The sequence below is a fragment of the Peromyscus eremicus genome, chromosome 13 (genome assembly GCF_949786415.1).
Source record: "Peromyscus eremicus chromosome 13, PerEre_H2_v1, whole genome shotgun sequence".
NCBI classification, from domain to species: Eukaryota; Metazoa; Chordata; class Mammalia; order Rodentia; family Cricetidae; genus Peromyscus; species Peromyscus eremicus.
Genome location: NC_081429.1, coordinates 23,119,100 through 23,134,118, shown reverse-complemented (window position 1 = coordinate 23,134,118; position 15,019 = coordinate 23,119,100). Strand labels below are relative to the sequence as shown.

The 15,019-nt window shown below is 47.1% G+C and overlaps 1 protein-coding gene across 1 annotated transcript in view; it reads right to left on the bottom strand.

Annotated features, from left to right (window-relative positions):
• Nucleotides 1-15,019, bottom strand: part of Lama1 (laminin subunit alpha 1) — a 130,839-nt gene that overhangs the window by 48,120 nt on the left and 67,700 nt on the right. The window contains exons 18-29 of the mRNA XM_059278034.1: nt 12,964-13,050; nt 11,963-12,174; nt 9,944-10,050; nt 9,472-9,652; nt 8,627-8,763; nt 7,351-7,587; nt 6,237-6,380; nt 5,303-5,482; nt 4,016-4,201; nt 3,331-3,458; nt 1,811-1,931; nt 278-415 (exon numbers count right to left, since the gene is read on the bottom strand). Coding sequence (XP_059134017.1) covers nt 278-415; nt 1,811-1,931; nt 3,331-3,458; nt 4,016-4,201; nt 5,303-5,482; nt 6,237-6,380; nt 7,351-7,587; nt 8,627-8,763; nt 9,472-9,652; nt 9,944-10,050; nt 11,963-12,174; nt 12,964-13,050 — 1,858 coding nt within the window. The remainder of the gene's footprint in view (nt 1-277; nt 416-1,810; nt 1,932-3,330; nt 3,459-4,015; nt 4,202-5,302; nt 5,483-6,236; nt 6,381-7,350; nt 7,588-8,626; nt 8,764-9,471; nt 9,653-9,943; nt 10,051-11,962; nt 12,175-12,963; nt 13,051-15,019) is intronic.

Genomic DNA, 15,019 nt, shown 5'->3' with positions numbered 1-15,019 from the left:
TGCCATCTTACAGATGAGCTACCCCAGGAAGTAGCAGAGAAACAAAGCCCTGCTACTGCGGACTAGAGTGAGGGGGCAGCAGTTGCTGAGGGAGAGGCAGAAACAAAACCTGCCAGTTTCCCAGTGATGTGAGGAGACTCCAGCGTCTTCTAGACAGAGATGGCAGCAGCCACGTGTCAAGGACCTGCTGGAGGACCTCCCTGGTTCCTGGTCTTCTTTCACCTCACAGTGAAAAGTTAGCGTAAACTTAGGTCAGTTCCCACACAAGCAAACGTACCAGGCACTGCCCAGTTTCGGGGTCACAGATGTCACTGTGGTTGTTGCAACTGCAGGGCACACAAGGAGCTATCAGAGGGCGGGGTCCCCGGCCTCCACTTTCTGGGAGCTTCCCTCTGTGGTACCCGGGAGCACAATCCTAAAGGGAGGCAGAAGGGACAAGAAAGTGGGCACTGATTAAGATCCGGGCACAGGATAAATGTCCTTTTCCAGCGAAGACAGGAGGCTAAGAAGCTCATGAGAAGTGTAACACCACTATCAGAAAGAAATGCAAACCATATCCACACTAAGAGCTGAGTGATGTAGTGGGTAGTCTTTCCAGGTTTGACCTGGAAGTTCCAACCCCCATTGAAGCTTCAGTAACTGTCATGCCTACAAGGTGGAGCCGAGAGAGGACCCTGAAGACCTGAGATCTGGATGGGCCAGCTCTCTTGGTTCCTGGACCCTGGACACTGGGGGTAGACCGAGCAGAGTTCTCTAGAGAACACCACCGGACTGCGTTTCACCTTTCCCAGACCCTGTTACCTATCCCTTCTCTTGTGAGTTACCCCACAAAATAAACCTCCCTTTTAACTACATGGAGTTGCCTTAATATTTAAACCAATAGAGCATGATGGCTTATACCCATGATCCCAGCTGTGGGGAAACTGAGGTAAAAGGACTCCTGTGAATTACAGTCCAGCCCAGGCTGCAGAGTGAGTTTCAAGCTAGCCTAGGCTGCAGAGCAAAACACTGTCTCAAAACACTTTCACCAACAAAAACAAAAGTCCCCAGCTCTCCACAAAACCGATGCCTCCCATCCAAACAGCAAAGCAGAACAAGTGTTGAAGATGTAAATAAAGTGGAGTTCTTGTGCAGAGCTGGTATAGAGGAAAGACAGTGTGCACAGTCCTCCAAAATTAAAAACGACGCTAGCCACGACTAACAAGTCTGCATCTGGTGGATTCAGGAGAACGACGTGGAGGAACTAGAAGAGACATTCACAATCCTTTCCTCACAGCACTAGTCACAAAAGCAACCCATGTCCCCATAGAGAAATGAACATATCCAAACGATAGACTAGTATTCAGCCTTAGAGAGGAAGAGACTCCAGAATGTATTAAATATGTGCTAAGTAAAAATGGAAGTCACAAAAGTAGATATACTGCCGGATTCCACTCATATGGGGAATATAGGAGCAGTCAGAGTCAGGAAGAGAGCAGAACAGCAGATGAGGGGCTGGAGGGAGGGGGCCGGGGGTGACTGGACAGATGCAGTTTTGGTCTGGTAAGAGAAAGGATGTTCTGGAGAACAAGTCTATCCTCAGAACCATGTGAACACACTTGACGCTGCTGACCTCCGCACTTAAAAGTAGGTGGAGACAATAAATCTGAATTTACGTATATTTAAACAAAAACTAACATTTTTTTTTTAAAGTTCAAAAAGCGATAGAAAGTGATGCTATAGCTGATCATGTGTTCCATCCCCCATGCGGGATTGCCGTAGATGAACACACTTCAGCCAGGAAAACAGGTGTGAACTGCAGGCTCCCTACCTGACAGGAGAATCCAGCGGTACCCGGAGGGCAGACACAATGCTCCAACAGGGACGCTGCCTCTCCCCCAGAGGGCAGCTCCCCAGCCTTCCTGCCAACGTCCATGGAGATGTTGGCAATCCTGAACCACATTGGGAAAAGAAGCGGGAGAAGAAGCATTAACATGTGAGAAACTTCCAGAAACACGGCACATGGTTTAACATTTGCATCTGTACTGTATGGAGCCTGAGACCTGTCACGTGGAGTTCTTCTGCTCACAATTGCAAAGAATGTTAGCACGCACGAGTGTGTGGTTACAGAAAAAGGCCACAGCCAGCATGTCAGGGCCTGAACACCTTCAACACTTGCCAATACTGCGCTGCCCAGCACTGAACGCATTTCCTCATATTAGATGAGGAGGTGGCAGTACCCTTAGACATGGCTACCAAAAAACAAAACAAAAAACAAAACAAAACAAAAAAGACAGTGTGGCTTTCAGGGGTCTGAGTAGTCTTTATAAAAAAATATTTCATTTCCTCTAAAATTCCACCATGTTGCACTTCTGTTAAGCCCTACTGCCATGCCAGGTGGATAATCTGTAGTTCACATAATTCCATAATTATACTCTGATAGTCTGGGTGGAATGCCCCCCTCCAGAAAGCTCACATGTTCATCACATGGTCCCCATCTGAAGGCGTGCCTTTGAGGGGGATATTTTGTTCCCAGACCCCTCCCCTCCTACTTGCTCTCCCCTTCCTGCCTGCTCTGTGGTAAGCAGCTTGAGTCTGACTGAGACAGCCAAGCACAGACTCAAACCTCGTGAACTGTGAACCTGTTGGGGTCTGGATGAGAAATGCCCCCCCAGGCTTGTGTAACTGAACACTTGGTCCCTTGCTGGTGGCGCTGTTTGGGGAGCTCATGGAGCCTTTCTGAGGTACGGCCTTGCTGGAGGGAGCACACCACTGGGGATGACTTCCCTGCTGTTATGGACATCCAGTCCTCTGGAACCATAATCCAAAATCAACTATTTTCTTCTGTAAGTTTCTTTGGGCCAGAGTGTTTATCACCCTCAACAGGAAAACAACTAATGTAGAACCCAAATGCACCTTTCCGCCTTTGAAACTGTCCGTCTTGGGTGTTTTGTTATAGCATCGAAAAGCTAACTAACAAGCTGTTAATATTTAACAAGGTTTTGCTAAGGATTAGAGATATATCTACTAATAAAGATGTAGGGAGTTAGAGTGAGGGGACACATCTTCCAATTCTGCATCAAACAATGCAAATATTCAAAGCTCTAGAGTGGCAGTTCTTAACTTGTGGGTCATGACCCCTTTGGGAGGGTTGAATGACCCTCTCACAGGGGTCACCTAAGACCATCGGAAAAGACAGATATTTACATTATGATTCATAACAGGAGCAAAATTATGAAGTAGCAATGAAAATAATGTTATGGTTGGGGGTCACTACAACATGAGGAACTGTATTAAAGGGTCCCAGTATTGAGAAGGTTGAGAACCACTGATCTAGAGGCTTCCGAGTACCTGCTCTGCTGTAATCCTTGACCATACGATGCCTTGATGAGGATATATTCAATATTGCTAAGAACAGACATAAAATCCGAGTGCGTAACATGTTTTTCAGACACAGAGTTGAAGTATTTCCAAGACTCCTGTGGATGAGAAATATGTCCAGTTAAATTCAGAGTTCAAATGGTCACGAGACATACAGCCTTAAAAAGAGAACATAGCTCTTTCATAAGCAACTTCAGACATCAGCCCTACTCAGGGTGGTTCATGAACTGACGAAGATCTGCTGTAACCTAACAGGCAGGTGGCTTACAAGGAGGATATGCCAGATAAAGGGTTAAGACACACCTTGGGTAGGACGGAGCAGAAAGATGTATGATTTCATCATGTGACTCGAAGAGTCTACAATGTAAAGCTTAAGAGGATTGTTTCTGGAATTTTCCATTTAATATATCTGGACTTCAGTTGAACTTGAATACCCAAAACTGTGGACAGCAATGCTGTGGGTAAGGGACGACTACTGCAGTGTGCCTTTCATGAGGCCATGAAATGTGAATCACTCTTAGAACTCTGGATAAGACCGCTGGAGGTCAGACCCCAGGGTCACCTCGCAGTCTCTTTTATTTAGCTCTAGACTTTTGTTACCCTGACGGCGAAGTTCACATCCTTAAGGAACATATGTGGAACAATCACACATCACCTCTTTCATTTCCACTTCGTAATCCTGTCTCACTCCGTTCTCTGGTGCCGGGGCATCCATATAAATGACGTGCTTCCTGGCTCGACCTCCTTTGATGAGAACTTGAGGCTCATAATTGGATGTGCCGGTGCCGCGGGTAGAATAGAACGCCACGTTGTACCTCAGTTTCCCACTGTAGGCCAGGAGCTAACAAATGACACACTCGTCTTATTTTTGTGATGCAGACTTGGTGTAAAGACATTTCATGCAAAGTTTGCCATTACACAAAAGGCATTATATGTTACAATGTATCTCATTACAAATATGTGTTCAGGGCCAGGGGCCTTGGCATATGCCTTTATTCCCAGCACTGGGGAGGCAGAGACAGGTGGATCTCTGTGAGTTCAAGGCCAGCCTGGGCTACAGAGAGAATTCCAGGACAGGCTTCAGGCTCCAAAGCTACACAGAGAAACCCTGTCTTGAAAAAACAAAAAACAAAAACAAAAAAAAATGTGGTCTGGGACCAGCCTCCTTCTAGTCTGCTTATTAATGGTCTAGGAGATGGACTGAAGCTAAGCTTCCCAGTGATTCCACCGAAGGTAGTATTGGGAGACATCACGGCATGACAAGGATTCTAATTACTTTCAGGCTCCTTTGAATTAAAATCATCCATATCCATACGACCACGGGGGTAGATTTCCAAAATTTCAAGATCAAAGTGAGCCTGCATAGTGGAAAAGATCAGTTATCCTAGCACTCAGGACAGTGAGGTAGGAGGATGGAAAATTTGAGGCTAGCCTGGACTAACACACTGAACCCTATCTCAGAAAAAACAGAATGATCCAGAGATCAGAGTGAATGACAAGGAAGGTCTCTCAGAGCCTTCTAGTGCCCTTTCATAGGAGGATGCTCACCAACCAACCATCACTTCCTCTAGAAGAGCTCCGCAGGGCTGACCTAGCATTGAGAATTACATTCAGCTGCTACTAGGAACTACGGTATATAGTTCCTGAATTATTGCTTTAGAAAGGAGAAAAAAATAATGTGAATTAAGGAAACTGTAAAGGACTTAAAAATCAAAACACTCAAAGATCCAAACCTTTGCAAGGATTTTTATAAGTGCGGAGTATCTCTACCCTTACTCAAAAGAGCGATTAAACAACTGTGTCCTTTAATGGTGGGCAGGAGAATGTGTCCACCCTCACTCAGAAGATGGATTAAATAGTCACGTCCTTTAATGATGGGCAGAGGTAGCACACTGTGATTTTCTGTCTGGGAAGGGAGTGGGCGAGGCTGGTGTGTGCTCACCTGATCTCCCTCGAACTGCTTTGGGAGCCGCCAGTAAAATGGCTCTGCATGGATGTGCTGGCGGACAGCCTCCGCATCCAGCAAGGTGTCAGGGGCCTGGAAATGCACACCTTCAATGGTGCCCTTGAGGTTGCTCTGTGAGACCACATGCAGCAGGGGCTGATCGGAGGCCAGCGTTATCTAGGCATAGGAAAGAGAAAGATGTGCTTCAGGTTAAGTACCTGTAAAGTAACTCCGTGAGTAACAGCACTGACTAGGTAAGCCTTAGGACCCAGGAGTACAATGCTCATGTAAAACACCAGGTGGGGCTGCATGTGTACCTGTGACCCCGATGCTACCGGGGAACAGAGAAAGGAGGATAGCTGTGACTTGCAGGCTGCCAGCCAACTCCAGGTTTAGTGGGAGCCCCAGGCTCGAGGGAATAGAGTGGAGAGTCACAGAACAGGACTATTCAACATCTTCCTGGTGGCTTCTGTACACACAAATGTGCAGCACACCACACACACACAAACACACACACACACACACACACACACACACACACACACACACACACACAGTAGTTTCATTTTAGGGCAGAGAAGCAAAGACTTTTCCTGTAGATTGTACGTCTGGATCAGCATGGCCTGAAGCGCTATGATTAGGCTCAAGCTATTGTCATCCTTGAGCAACCATCAGTGACAGGAGGTACACGTGGAGATGTTGCAGTTGTTCCTTTCTAAGAAAAGCTTTCAACGGGTCAGCTGAAGGTGGGCATAGAAAGTCATCAGCTGCTTCTGTCACTGGACGGCAGAAGTGCTCGGAAGGCTCTGACCTTATACCAAGCAAACCACTACCCTACAATTTCTGATGTCTCTGCTCCCTCTCAAGGTCCACCTGACTCCCAGAGGCAAGTGAGGGCTAAAACCCTTTCCACTGTGTGTATGTGACTTACCAGAGCCCTCACATAACCCTCCAACTCCGAGCAGAGCTGCGACAGACCAGAGCAGAAGCAGGGCCTGCAGCCTAGGGGGTTGTCAATTTGCAAGGCAAAGGTACCAGCCCGGCACTGGCTGCACTGGAGGCCCAGGACGTTCTCCTAAAGGTGGGGGGGAAAAAAAGAAAAGAAATAAAAAGAAGAGATGTGATCTTTTATATACACAGAGACAAACTAATAAAAAACACTGACTTACAAGCATCGCTAAACTCAATCTTCTGTGGCCATATCTCTAATTGAAGTTTGCTCTTCCACACCAGAGCTCCCCAAGTGAGATTGAAGATCAAAAATATGGTGGGAGGGGCTGGAAGTCACACATTCCCTAATGTGACTCTCCCATGGTCCCCAGCTGATTCTGAGGGCCTGTGGGTGGAGCCTTAGGCTAAGGGAAGACAATCCAGGTCCTTGCCATTCTGACTGACCAGAGTGATGACTCTTGCTAACATATATGGGAAGACACTTCCAAAATGTGCCACCGTGACTCTTTCCTTTATCACTTCTAGCCCCACACCAACCCACCGCCATCAGGCTGCCTCCTCATCCTGTTTGCAGAGAGGACCAGAGAAGGTGGCAATCACTTGGCAGCAAAGCATGTTGGGAAAAAAAAAACCCAATGGACACATGTGCAATTCAAAATGACATTCAACTCTTACCTCGTGGGCAAATATTGTACACAATTTCCCTTTACTTTCACACGCATATATAATAATTACTGTCCAAGAGCGCAGCTATAAAAAATCCCAAATCTTCCTAGAAGCCCTGCTAACTACTTTATTTCTTCAAGAAAGAATGACTACTCAGTCCATGGATGCCTCCTAGAAAGCTGTGTTCAGAGGAGTTCAGTCATCAGACACCGTAGAAGTGGTAAAAACTCTATTCTAAGAATCTTCCATCATTTCAGGAGAGAACATGGAGACTCTAACGTCGGATATCAAAGTATGGAACTGTTGGAGGAAGTATTTGACACCACACTTCTAGTCACTAGAATCTAATGTAAATGGGCAGAAGCTCAGGAGTGGTAATGAGGCGGCCAGGGGAAGGAAACAGAGGCGCGAGGGCCCAGGACACGTACCTTGCAGGAGCAGGTGCCATTGTCCCCTGTGCAGCTGCAGAGACCCTGTTCCAGGTCACAGGTGTCGGCCAGCGTCCCCCTCAGGTCGCAGTCACAGGGGACGCAGTCAGGAAACTTCCGGTAACCCAAGGAACACTGATCGCAGCTCCGCCCACCAAACCCTTCTTTGCAGGGGCACTGGCCAGACAGAACATCACACTGGGGACCCGTGGAGCCAGTCATGCTGCAGTTACAAGCCTGAGAGAGAGAGAGAGAGAGAGAGAGAGAGAGAGAGAGAGAGAGAGAGAGAGAGAGAGAGAGAGAGAGAATAATACAACTACGTCCTCAGGAAGTACACAAACTGAGACTCCAGGAAAACACGGTGTGTGGCGATAATTCAGACAATCTGACTGCCTGCTGTCCCTACATGGGACCGTGCTGTCAGGGACCACTGGGACAAGGGCTACACAGCAGGGCATGCACAGACACTAGTGGACCAGGCATCGGAACTGTGAACTAGAACTGAACGTAATGGTGCTATCAACTCTGCCAAACTATTTTAGAGGCCAAACAATGGCCCCACCAAACCCAAACCACACCCAATCCTAGCCTAAGAAAATTATTTACAGGAAACTATAGCTCTCAGATTCAACCTAATTCTCTATTGAAACTATTTACAACTCCATTTGAAAATAGAATATAGACTAGGCTAAAACATATTTAAAAGGCAATATCTATATCTATCTATCTATCTATCTATCTATCTATCTATCTATCTATCTATCTATGTATCAATATCTGTATCTATTTATATATATATATAGGTAGATATAGATAGATCAACAGATATAGATAGATACATAGATATTGCCTATATATCTATAATAGATATCGATATATACAATATAGGTATATTATATAAATATTCTTTTATATAGATATGTAGATATAACTATCAACTTCAAAGCTAAGTTGTTGAAGAAAACCCAAAATAAGCAATTTGGAAGATGCTACTCTTCTGCATTATTCCTGAGTCTATTATGTATGTGTTTATTTATTTAAAGGTAGAGGTCTTCCAAGTCTAGCTCCCCAGGCTATCCTAGAACTATGCTCAAACAATCCCCCTGCCTCAGCCTCCCAAGTAACTGGGACTACAGGTGCACCACCAGTGCGCCAAACTGTACTGGTTTTAAATATAAACTATGGAGATATTTAACTGCTCCAAACCAAGCCAGTGGATACAAGAAAGATCATGCCAGGGAAGAAACTCTCACCCCAGCATGGTGGCAGCACCCACCTGGCACCCCCGTATGGGGTCCCGGCCCCAGTATGCCTCCTCGCATTCCTCACACTTCAGACCCTGGGTGTGAGGAGGGCAGAGGCACTCTCCAGAGTCAGGGTCACAGCTATTCTGAGTATGCGAGCAGTCGCAGGCTAAAACAAAAGAAGCATCACAGATTTAGATGTCTCATGGGACTCAGGGGTGACAGCACAAGTGACTTCTCTTTTATCGATGATCAGAACCATTCCCAAGATCTCTTCATCTCTCCTGGAGGTGGCTGCCCTCCATGTCAGAGAGGTCATCAGAGCGGAAGAAGGGGAACAAACATGGCTTGATGACCAGAAGAACGGAAGGGCTCTAATACAGTGGTTCTCAACCTGTGGGTCGTGACCCCCTGTGTGTGTGGGGGTCATTATCAGATATTTATATTACACTTCAGAAAAAATAGCAAAATTACAGTTATGAAGGAGCAATGAAATAATTTTTATTAGTTGGGGGGGAGGGTCACCACAACATGAGGAACTGCATTAAAGGGTCGCAGCATGAGGAAAGTGGAGAACCACTGTTCTAATGTTACCAGGTTCTCATCATCTGCCTACTGTTGTGTTAGATGTGACCCTCCGTCCTTACAAACGTCACTGGATGTGGACTGCAAACAGGGTCTCAAAGACCGAGGCTAACACAACAAGGAGGTGGGGACCCGGGACCAAACACCTGCTTGTACCCAGGAACAGAAAATGGGCATGGAGCCCCACTGTAAAGACAAGAGGAAAGTAAAGGAGCTTCACCGAAGTTATCCTGACATTGAGGAAGGTCACAGAGATGGTTTTACAGGGAATGTAAGGCGCTCAGAAGCTTACGTGTGCAGCCACCATCCCGGAACGCGTAGAAGCCGTGTGAACACCTGTCGCATTTGTCCCCAGTTACGCCTGGTACACAGTGACACTGGCCCTCCTCTGTGCAGTTGTCTGATGTGGAGCCCTCCACACTGCAGTTACAGGGTACACAGCCAAGCCCCGTGTCCAGCCCATAATAGCCAGGCTATGCCACAAGAGAGGAAGAATCATAGGTTAGTAGCCCATACACACACTGCAAAGTTCTCCGAGTTCTCATCTCACACACAAGATGCTCCACAGAATCATTATGTTCTCAGTACATGTCTGTTCCCGAGCACACTGCATGCGTGCTCTCTCGATGGGAAGGTACTGCCCAGACCGGCCAAGAGTGAGCTCGTCCCACGTGAATTCAAGTTCCCGTGGACCCAGGTGAAGTGTCAATCACACAACACTGGTAAACAACTGAATAGCCTGCAATGATCAGCAAATGTCTTACCAGGCACTGGTCACACTGCTGGCCTGTCACCTGAGGTTTGCAGTCACACAGCCCAGTCTCCAGATGGCACACACCAGAAAGGGAGCCGTTTTCATTGCAGTTACAGGCTAGGACACACAAGACACATAATACTTTTTTAAAAAACTGTCGTTAGAGTAAAATCCTTTTAATTCCCAAAGGAAAAGGCTTAAACATTCACCATGCCAGATCACAGAGCTAACATATTTCACAGACAGTGAGAGCCCAGACAGTTTGTGAAGTAACCACAGCAGAGGGACATTGGCCCTGGATACCGGAGACTTGAGAGCCTGAGACAGGGCTGGGGTCAGCGTCTGGGCTAACCCCACCTCACCTAAGAACCTGGCTTCTTTCCAGCCTTGTTTTCTTTGGTGTATGTGGGCAATGCCACAGCTTTGCCTGAGATCCTGAGAGACTGCAAGCCTGTGGCCCCATTCCCCGCTGCTCTTTCGAAGGGAATTACTCTTTCATTCCGTAGCTTGCCTCTGCACATGACTCCTAACCTCAGCACACAGCCTGTCCCCATCAACACATAGACAGATGCACTCTGGTTTGAAGTCCTCCTCTCCCCTCTCTCTCTCCTCCTTCTCTCCCCCACCCTATCATTCTGAAGGCATATCTCTTTACCAGCCTTCCTCTTCCCTATCCCTCCCTTTCTCTTAGTATGTCCATCAACCTCAACTCTTACTGTGCGCCCCCCTGGTCTCTTATTTCCTAGTGTGTCACTTTTCAGAGTCTCTAGGAGAGCGCAAGGGTTAAACTCAGTGACAGAGTTTAGTCCTCATCTTACAGGATCTTTCTTCAGAATTTGACCCACAGACCTCTCACTCCCTGTATGTTAAATCAAGGTGTCCATGTTACTGAGGTCCAGGTTGATGGCCAATGTCATGATTGATTTTATCTCCTAATGTGTATCTACAATTTTTTTTTCTGTATGGCTGGCACCACCTTGTCTCTATGCTGTAATGTAAGACCAGCACTTCCCTGGAATTACCAAAATATCTAAGTGGCATTATTATTCGCTCATGCATCCCTTCCTTAAGACTGTGCAAAAACAAGGCCTGAACCAGATCAAAGCAGCAGAAATTGCAGCAGGAACCAGAGAGGGGACCCATGATGCTATTGGCAGTTCATGGCTACTAGAAGGTCCCTTTGCTTCAGAGATACAGCGCCCTTTTCTCTGTCCGTGATTTAGTGGATGGTCCCAACTCCATCCATATAGTAGTAGTACCAAATGCACTCAGTGGTTTAAAAACAGAGTACATTAAATTGTGGGGGAGAAGTGGTGGGGAGATGGGAGGAGTTAGAGAGGATGGGGGGAGTTAGAGAGGATGGGGGAGTTGGAGGGGATGGGGGAGTTGGAGGGGATGGGGGAGTTGGAGGGGATGGGGGAGTTGGAGGGGATGGGGGAGTTGGAGGGGATGGGGGAGTTGGAGGGGATGGGGAGTTGGAGGGGATGGGGGAGTTGGAGGGGATGGAGGAGTTGGAGGGCATGGGGGAGTTGGAGGGGAGGGTTTGGGGTGGATTTGATCCAAGTACATAGTTTGCATGTTTAAAACTCTCCAACAATAAAGAGTTGTCTGAACTGTGCAAAAGTACAAATGCCAAGGTCTCCGGTATTAGCCCCCAAGCTTGATCACCTCAGACACACGAAACTGACTGTCTTGGTAAGCGGTTTTATGTCATCCCTAAGTTCAAGGCTCCAAACAGAACTTAGCAAATCAGAGTCAGGCAGTGCATGAGCAGACCGCTGGGATACTCCACGACCACGCTTTAGAAAGCCTCATCCCTGATAGCGAAGGTCTAGACTTCGGATCTTCAGAGATAATAGCTAATTAAGCCACTGTAGAGCACAGAGGGAGGAACTGAGTATCAGTTCTACATCTGACCAACAGGAGACCCACCATCAGTACACCAGACACGTTCAAGATACGGTCTCGTCGAGGCTGAGTCCTTTTGACAAAGACGTAACCACCGTGCCCACATTGCTCACACACTCACCTCGGCAGTTTTTGGCAGTCACGGCGTCTCCATAGAAGCCATCTGCACACCTTTCACAGTGGGCACCGTCTGTGTTCCACAAGCACTTCAGGCATTCTCCCGTGACAGAGTCACAGTGGCCAGCCTCCAAGGGATCAACATTGCCGCTGCAGTTGCATGGTACACAGCTTCCCCCCGGCACTGTTGGGTTTCCATAGTAACGGTCTGCACATCTGTATCCAGGATGGAAAGCAGACTCTAATAAATAAGATGGCTCAAGATATTACCCCACTAGCCAGGGACTCCCTGGGTGGCTAATAAATCAGGCTGGCTCTTTCTCTTAAGATCTGCAATGGAAAAGAGGTGACTCCCTAGCCAGACAGTCACAAATCTTCCTCGCCTGTTGTGAAATGGGAGCAGGACAAAAACGAACATAAATCCAGAGGAGGTGCAGCCGCATCCAGAGCCCATTCTGACCTCCTCCTGGCCACTCAGGATGTCTCCCAGCCCTTGACAAGCTGAAGCAAGGCAGACCTCCAAGGCTTCCCATGTGGGAAAACACAAGACTGGCTTTTGGGTGCCAGAAGATGATTCTTAAATCAAACCACCAATGCCCTAACTGTTGTCCGGCCAACGGAATAGTTAGACACCTGAGGACCATAACTACTGACCCGGGCTTGCCTTCTCCTATCATCTTTACTGTGAACATAAATGCACTCTGGGAGATAGAACACTGTTCTTTCCAGGGGCATCCTGCTTTTCTCCATGGTCATAGGAAATAACAGTCATGCACCAAGATGCCAAGGCCACACTTAAAGCTATATCTTTTAAGTGTCCACCCCTACACATTGTATACATACATTGAATTATCACACCATATCTACAGGGTCTGGGCAACTGCTATGTGTCAATTAACATTGACGATTTGTAGATATTGAAGAAGGAAATATCAGCTTTGGACTGGATTTTTGAAATCGTTAAGGCTGCTTTGGGAAACTGGGGGCTGAAGGGCCACAAAGTACCTCTCACACCAGGCTCCTGAGTAACCCGGGGCACACTGGTCACAGACCACTTGCTCTCCATCAGTGAGGTGGCAGGTGGGGCTGAAACTGTCAAAACATTTGAAAGAAATGTGATTTTTCCAGTGGATACTGCTCATTTCTAAATATTTAAAACAGTTATTTTTGGATCCATCTGTCCTAACAAATGTTGAACAGGTTCTCTCTCAGCCTTTAGCCCGCCCATCGGCCTCCTTTGTCCATCATCCATCATCTACTGCGTCCTCCCTCTCTGCCCTTCGGCTCACAGTACACTCACATCTCCCCACCTCTGCCCATCTGTGCTAACCACTAACAGCTTCATCCTCATTGCCTAGTTCCACCTTGCTTCCTCCAAGAAGCCTGCTTGGATTAGCTCCCTCTTTCTGCTGTGGTTTGTTAGCGCTGATCTTTCAAGCTCTAAAGATAGCTCCTCTGGACACTCGCACGGGCACGCGCACACACACACACACACACACACACACACACACACACACATGCACACACAGACAAAGAGAGTCAGACAGACAGAGAGGTGAAGAAAGAGAGACAAAAGAGAAAGAAAGAGATAGACAGAAAGACAGACAGACAGACACACACACAGACAGAGACACAGAGAAAGAGAGTTAGACAGACAGATGCAGAGAGAGAGACAAGAGAGAAAGAGATAAAAAGACAGACAGACACACACAGAGAGACAGAGACACAGAGAAAGAGAGATGTAGCTGGAAAGTTCTCTCTGTCAGCTACCCACTATACAGAGAGTCAGACAGAGATGCAGAGAGAGAGAGAGAGAGAGAGAGAGAGAGAGAGAGAAGAGAGAAAGATAGATAAGACAGACAGACATGCACAAACACACACACACACACACACACACACACACACACACACACACACACTGCTTGCTGAAGTTCTGGAGGGGTCTAAACAATGAAGGCTGACAGTATCTCACCATTTCATCATGAGTAATGATTAACTGTCTCTACCATCATTTTGGAATGGCTTGAGTGTGTTCCTCGGTTTCCTATGCATAAAGTTTGCCTCCCACGGTGCTGATGTTGAGAAATGGAGGTAGGGTCACTGGGGCACTCACTGCCTTTGGAAAGGATTAAGGTCCTTATAATGCCTCTATGTTAGTTCTCAAGAGAGCGAGCCATTTCAAAAGAGTCAACTCAATCCTCAATCTTATTCTGTGTCATGTGACCTGTCTCTCTGTGCCATGTGACCTGTCTCTCTGTGCCATGTGACCTGTCTCTCTGTGCCATGTGACCTGTCTCTCTGTGCCATGTGACCTGTCTCTCTGTGTCATGTGACCTGTCTCTCTGTGCCATGTGACCTGTCTCTCTCATATATGTGCCACTACCACAATGTCATCACCATGAGGCTCTTAGGAGAAGCTGAAACTCCAGAATGAATTACAGGAATGTCTTTTCTTCTTAAGTGACCCAGCTTCAAGGATTTCATGACAGCAGCAGAGTCTAAAACAATATTATCCTATATACCAGAGTTTCAAGCAGAAATCCTGTGGAGGGAAGTCATTGGTAATGGGTAGAGGAAGATTATCAATATGGGGTGAGGGGAGGGGAATAAGGAGAGGGAAAATTTGATTTCAAACTATGGTCCTGCAGGATTCACAGGCCCCAGCATGAGTATAAGGATTTTTCTGGAAAGATCTTCTTCCACACACATCCTGCATTCTCCTTCAGGATCACCTGTAATTCCTCAAGCACAAAGAGGGGGTGTTTATGGTATCCCGCCTTGCATACTCAGTTCCCTCTGGTTGATGAGTCCCTTTCCATCATATCTGAAACCAGAGCATCTCTAGACTCATCCCTCAACGCACCCACTCCCACTATCAGGTTGACTGGCTTCCATTGCACTCTTGACCACCCTGAGTGCCTGGGGCCAGCAGCCATGGGTGGAGAGCTTGCTGTTCAGATCACCTGCTTTGACACCTAGTCTACAGCAGACATGTAATATATAGTTGTTGACTCAGTGGATACATTTAGCTTCATATTTTCACAATCTGATCATCTGATCA